The sequence below is a fragment of the Thunnus maccoyii genome, chromosome 2, assembly GCF_910596095.1.
Source record: "Thunnus maccoyii chromosome 2, fThuMac1.1, whole genome shotgun sequence".
NCBI lineage: Eukaryota > Metazoa > Chordata > Actinopteri > Scombriformes > Scombridae > Thunnus > Thunnus maccoyii.
This window is the reverse complement of record NC_056534.1, coordinates 15,902,812-15,910,042: the sequence shown is the minus strand read 5'-3', so window position 1 is coordinate 15,910,042 and position 7,231 is coordinate 15,902,812. Positions and strand designations below refer to the sequence as shown.

At 37.5% G+C, this 7,231-nt stretch overlaps 1 protein-coding gene across 2 annotated transcripts; it reads left to right on the top strand.

The window, feature by feature from the left end:
* Positions 1-1,025: 1,025 nt before the first annotated feature.
* On the top strand, positions 1,026-6,318 carry LOC121911823 (cytochrome P450 2U1). Of its 2 annotated transcripts, XM_042433692.1 has the most exons (5): positions 1,026-1,637; positions 3,128-3,778; positions 4,304-4,465; positions 5,284-5,451; positions 6,038-6,318. In XM_042433692.1, the coding sequence occupies exons 1-5, from the start codon at positions 1,211-1,213 to the stop codon at positions 6,217-6,219; spliced, it is 1,590 nt and encodes a 529-aa protein (XP_042289626.1). In that variant the 5' UTR covers positions 1,026-1,210; the 3' UTR covers positions 6,220-6,318. The 2 variants fall into 2 exon arrangements, with proteins under 2 accessions (XP_042289626.1, XP_042289633.1); XM_042433699.1 differs by lacking the exons at positions 5,284-5,451; positions 6,038-6,318 and adding an exon at positions 4,778-5,274.
* Positions 6,319-7,231: the final 913 nt, after the last annotated feature.

Genomic DNA, 7,231 nt, shown 5'->3' with positions numbered 1-7,231 from the left:
CTTAAGTGTGTTTTTTGCTTACATTAAATCATCAAAGTTGATCATTATGCTATATACCACAGTTTTATTTACAGTTTTAGGACAGTTTTACATTCAATGGATCGCCTCCTCAACCTTGCAGAATTTCTATTTCGCACAAGATGCAAGAAATATATATTTTTCTGGAAAACCCTTGTGGAAGCCTAATGTTTATCTATGTATTAATGTGATATCACCCACATTAAGGACAACAATGCATAGAGCTGCGCATAGATCAGCATTTCATATGTACAGTATAGCCCTGACATTTCATTATAAACTTGACAAATCTATTGCTGAAGTTGGATTAAATATTTAATACTGTCTCTTCTGTCTTCTGTCCTAATGTGTCCATGTGTCTCATGTTTAAACAAATAGCCTATGTACCGTAAGTTTAATTTGCAGGTGCAATATATATAAAAACTAAGAAATACTAAGAAGTAATATCTATCTATCTATCTATCTATCTATCTATCTATCTATCTATCTATCTATTTATCGATCTATCTATCTATCTATCTATCTATCTATCTATCTATCTATACAATATATCACATAATTCGTGGATTAAAATGCAGCTTTAGTCATATATAAAGAGAGAGATCAAGTAATGAACAAATGGCAAGACAAAGTCCCAGAGATCATTGGGTGATTTAAATTTTACTCTTTTACTCCCCTTTGAACTGATACTAATGTAAGTGACGGGATTGTTCAAAAATGCCATATTTTTTGCTGTTAGTAGTACTGCTATTATTATTAGTTTTATGGACATTTAATCCCTGAAATGTAAGTTTATGGTAGCCGTCCCAATAGGTATTTAGCCCTTACCAAAGGTCCCTCTTTTGGACATGACAGTTGTTTATTTAATTTTATTTAATTTTAGTTTAGTTTATTTTGCCAGGCTGGCGCCTGTGAGACAACTTAAAGGGCTAAAAAGCCCGAAGTCGTCATTATCAAAGCAAACCAATCACAGCAGGCCACTGCTCTATCAGCCAATAGGAAGCCAGTAACGGTACCACGTTGACTCGTCCGGTTCCATAACAAAACAGGAAGAGCGTGAACTTCTCTGTTAAATAACAAGCCCCGTCCTGTTGTATGTCATTTAAATATATCACGAAGACTTTATTAGTAATCCTGTATATGGCATAAAATTGTTAAATAACCGATTTCATTTTATTTTTACTCCGACACCATGGCTCCGTTGTCATGGCTGGAGCAACTGAGTGGCTTTCTACTGTCGCAAGTAAACATTGTAGTTTTAATAGTACCTTTGATGGTGTATATTTTAGTTAATTTTTATCAGAAACGTCGGGACTTTGCAAATATTCCTCCAGGTCCGAAGCCGCTGCCGGTAGTCGGCAACTTTGGCGGTTTTCTCATTCCGTCTTTCATCCTGAGGAGGTTTGGACGGGAATCAGACAAAAACAACAAATCCCCTATGATTATTTTAACGGAACAAGCCAGCGTTTATGGTAATATATACAGCCTTTTTGTGGGGAGTCAGCTGATCGTTGTGCTTAATGGCTATGAAGTGGTGAAGGATGCTCTCTCAAACCATCCCGAGGTGTTCTCCGACAGACCAGATCTTCCTGCAGTCGTTATTATGACTAAACGCAAAGGTAATGTTTGCTTAAAGGGCACTTTCACTCATTTTCAACGATATGTGTATGCATTCATCAGCTGGTGAGCACAGACATGCATAAGCATACCCAGTTTCCAGTTTACTCCTACTGCAGTGTAGTGCAATAAATGTAGTTATTGTCTAAACTTCAGCGAGGTGTTGATTCAACTTAATGTTAATTGTGGAAAGTTTTTTTTTCTAATATTAGTCTCAAACCTCTCATAAACAGTTTCAACAAAAACAGAACATTATAACCCTTGTGGGTGTAGGGTTTATTGCAGGTCTGTTGTGGTAGACTGTTAGTTTTACATTTGTGTGTAATATACACTACTGGCGACTGAGAGTACACTTGTCAGTATTGCTGTAACTTATAGACAGATTCTATTTACCACTGCGTTATACTTTAAACTGGTTGAGCAAAAAACAGTACCAAAAGGAAACACTTTATATTTCAAATCTCAAAGTCTCATTGTTAAATCCGGCTCAAGAACAAAAGTATTTTTCACACTGCTCAGCCTGCAGTATCAAATGTAGGATTTAAGGAGGAATTTAAGTCAGAAACAGACAATATTCTACTGACAAGTATAACTTTGTATTAATAGGTTGTTGTGTCGAATTGTTGCAGAAAAATGTATCAGAGCAAAAACTCTCTCTTAATAATAAAAAGGGAATCAGAGGTCCAAACAGCAAAGTGTTCTTTTATTGCCGGCAAGAAAAGGGGAACGAGTAGCACCTTTTACAAAGAACCAAATCGCTCCAAAGGTTTTTCTTTGGGGCATTGTTTTTATGTCCTTGGGTCGGCTTAGGCCACACCTTATCATCCACCTTCCCTAATTTTTGACCAATTATTATGTTGCTTTTATCTCTGTCACTTGTTGTTGGTCAAAACTCTTCAAACCAGGTTTTTGAGCTGTTTGAGGATATGTACTGGCATACATAATTCTACCTGATTATATCCAATTTTTATATATAAGTATTGGGAATCATTTTACATCATTATTGCCCAGTTGTCTTCTGGCCTTTTATTTTTATAAGTTATTCTAGTCATTTTACACCCTTATTTCTTGATCTCCTCCAGAGGGTATTTTTTTAAAAGGTGAAGACTTTAATGCAGACCCAAGCAAAGTGACATGTAATACAAACACACTCAAATTTCTCCAGTGTATGATTATGATTCTTCTACTGTGCCTCTATACGTACAGTGTGATTAAATATGGTTCATGAGATTATAACTACACCAATACAAATTGTATCCCACTAGCCCTTATTGCTTATAAACTTATAAAATCAATCTGCATAGCTTAATATTGTCTTTAAGCACACCAATGACATTTAATGAAAATACACCACAAGGTATGTTACAGTTTGACAAGTTCGTAGAGATAAGAATGAAAACTGTCTGAATAGACCTTGACCTAAAGGCTCTAAATGTTTGGGTTGATGACCTGAGCAATAAACCTACCCTTTTCTGGTTTAATTGAACTTAAGGAATAGTCTTCGCACCTTATGGGCCAGTTTGGAGAAAGCATCGCAAGTTCTGCCACACCACACTCCGAAACTTTGGCCTGGGGAAGTTGAGCTTGGAACCATGCATCCTTCAAGGCCTGGCTACCATCAAAACAGAACTCCTGCGACTGAATGAGGAGTCTGGTGGTACCGGTGTGGACCCTGCCCCACTGATCAGCAACGCAGTGTCAAACGTCATCTGCTCGCTGGCCCTGGGTCAACGTTTCCACCACGAAGACCACGAGTTCCGCACCTTGCTGGAACTAATGGTGCGTGGGCTGCAGATCTGTGTGAACAGCTCTGCAGTCCTCATCAATATCTTTCCATTGCTGTACTACTTGCCATTTGGGGCCTTCAAGGAGTTACGACAAGTGGAAAGAGACATTACGTTGTTTCTAAAAAGGATTATTGCAAAGCACTGGGAAAAACTTGACCGTGACAACCCACGGGATTTTGTAGACATGTACTTGATAGAGATGTTGGCCCAGAAAGCTGCTGGAGTGGAGGACAGCAGCTTCACAGAAGACTATCTTTTTTATATAATAGGAGAACTGTTCATCGCAGGCACTGACACCACCACCAGCACAGTTTTGTGGGTCCTGCTCTACATGGCTTTACATCCTGATGTCCAAGGTAAAAGTAGAAACAGTGCATTCAGTCCATACTATACAGACTGCTCATAGACCCTTGTGAAATTGCACACTATCAACTGCATTAGCTGAAATATCTCCAACAGATTCTGCTTGATTTTGATAAAGTTATGAAGTACTAAAACAGTTATCTCTTTTTATCAGCCAACCAGAAAATTACCTCTGCTGAGAGTTTCTATGGCAGATTTCTAAAGGAATTTCCACGAGTTGTTGATGAATAAAGAAAACTGTGTAGAAAACAACTAATAATAACTAATATACACATTTTCACAAATCAACTCACTTTACTGGATGCAATTCGTATACAACATTGTAGAACTTCAAAATTTATAGCTGAGATTCCAGGTGGAATTTATGTAGAACAAACAAATGTTGACCACAGACTTTGTTTTCTGCCGAATGGAAAACACTTTGAGGGAAAAAGGGAAATTGGAAATCTGCTTGGTTATTGATATTTGGGAGGGGGGAAATACTGAATGTTGTTTTGCTTCTACTGTTCTGATTTCAGATAAGGTCCAAGCAGAGATTGATGAAGTGGTGGGCAGAAATCAGGTTTTGTCTCTGACTCATAAAGGAAGTATGCCCTTTACTGAGGCTACTATCATGGAGGTCCAGAGACTGACTGTGGTGGTTCCTCTGAGTATTCCACACATGACCTCCAAGACAACAGGTAAACTTAAACAGAGCTCAGGATTATAACATTGTTAATTTCTGAGTCTGAGCTAATGCCATTATTAGAGTTGGGTACTGTTCACATTTGAACCAATACCAGTACCCAACAGGACCTTTTTTCAGTACTTTATTCTCTCTGTAATAACAAAAATGTAATTTCAGTTGTAAAAATGAGTCTAAACTTCTCCAATTTCAACATTTTTATTTATTTAGGATATTTTGTTAGAGCATTTTGTTGTAACGCACCACACAAAATAAAACCCCTTCCTACTTCCCTCTCCCCTCCCAAACCCGTCCCTACAACCTCCAGAAGCACCGCTCAGCAGAGAGCATCCCAGTCCAGCTGTTAACTCCCAGCGGAGGACATGGCCTCGGTTAGCTCACTGCTCCCCGGCCACAGCGAGTCGCTCCACAGCCACAGCTCACTGAGCCTACCAGTGTTTAGTAACTGGTTAGCGTGCTAGTCTGTTAGTCTCATTAGCTGGACACTGCTAACACCATGCTAGCTGGCTAACGCTGACTAGAAGGCCGGAGTGGTGACCACGGGCTGCTCATCAAACTTTGGCCTTCAATTTAAAAGTTAAACGTGGGTTTTTAAATATTTATCCACCGTTGCTGATTAACTATCCGCTAACTAAGTGAAGCTAACTAGCCTGTATTTATTTGAATTCACGACGCAACCTGCTCTCAAGGTACCAAAATTTGGCGCCGATCTAACATGAATTGGTTCTCAGTAGCACCAATGTTGGTACCCTTAAAAGTACCCAGTTCAGTACCCAGCCCTCGCTATTATCATGTTTTTTTTCCTTTTGGCAGAATTCAGAGGCTTCACTATTCCCAAAGGAACAATTATTGTACCCAACCTATGGTCTGTCCATAGAGATCCCACTATGTGGGATAACCCAGACTCTTTCAACCCAGCACGCTTCTTGGATGATGAGGGAAAGTTGCTCAGGAAGGAGTGCTTCATACCATTCGGGATTGGTATGCTATTTCTTACTCATATGAGCCAAATATCTGAAACATTGATGTATCAATTAACGTTCAAGACGTGTTCACAGTTTTAAGTCTGTCTTAAAACAACAGTCAAGTGCCCAAATGAACAATGAAATAGGTTTTTCTTGCCATATTCATTCCTCCTGTTCATACAGGCCATTAGAAGATCCCTTAATAATGCACTTAAAATGTAATGTTACGGCCAAAGTCCCTTTTTTTGTTAGTATACTTCCGCCACAGTTCAGCAGGGAAACACTATCAGAGGAAACAAAGAGGGAATCTGATGCTAAAAAGACTGTAAATGTGGCAGATATCCATCTGATATGACTAACTCAGACAGCTGAAGCCTCATATAAGCTTCAGATAAACTTTTAAAACTGTTGATTTTGACCTCCATCACTTACACTGAAATTGCATTTGAATGGGATCTTCTAATGTTCAGTATGAACAAGAGGAATGATTACAGCGAGGAAAACCTCTTTCAGTCGTCATATGGGCACCTGACTGTTGTTTTAAGACAGACAAATTGTGAACTCATCCTGTAATGTAATGATTTCACCTTTGTATCCCTAAGGTCGCAGGGTGTGCATGGGTGAACAGCTGGCAAAGATGGAGCTATTCCTGACAGTTACCAGCTTACTTCAGGCCTTCAAATTCAGACTCCCAGAGGGGGTGCCTCCACCTTCCCTGCACGGACGTTTTGGCCTGACACTGGCACCCTGTCCATACACTGTGTGTGTGAGCCCTCGTAGTTGAAACAGTGCAAACTTGGTTTCAGCAGACTGGCTGTAAACAGGGTGCTTTGTTGATATGGATATTTTGTGTGCAAAATATAAAAAGTATTTTTGATTGGAATGTGTCTCTTTTGCTCATTCTATTATGACTGCATATTATGTTTCATTATAATTTCATTTATATATTTTTTGATTATTCAAGCAATCATTTAGTCCATAAAATTTCAAAAGTCATGACAAATACACATCAGAAATTACCCCAATCCAAAGCAATGTCTTGAAATAGCTTTTCTCTCTCAAAATAGGTGTTAAATTGACAGTGATATAATCTAGAATAGCAATAAATCCACTCATTTAAGAACCTACAACCAGAAAATGATCTATATATCTACTTGATAATCAATCAATAATGGTCAAAATTCTGTTGATTTCATTTTTGTCAATCAGCTGATTGATTTATTAGGCTCAGTATTTTGTGCCAGATGCCTTTGAATAAAATAACAGCTGGATGACTAATATTTTATCATTTAATTGTTTTATGATGCACACCACTGATCTATAGCCACTTGGAGCCCCTCTCTCTCCTTGCTGGCTGCAGGCCACTTGTGACACAAATTGTATCTGTTTGCTGAGAAATGCTAGTGTCAGTGATTAAGAATGACTTTGTTTTGAGTACAAAACCAGCGTGAAATAGAGCCATTTAAAATGTGTTCCCTTAATTATCATCATTTATAACACTTTTTATACTGAAAGAACAAATTGATCCCAAATTGTTCATCATTACTAATTATATATATATATATATGTATGTATATATATATATATATATATATATATATATATATATATATATATATATATATATATATATATATATATATATATATATATATATGTATATGTATATGTATATGTATATGTATATATGTGTATATATATATATATATATATATGTATATATATATATATATATATATATATATATATATATATATGCACAGTACCAGTCTTTGGACACACCTACTCATTCAAGG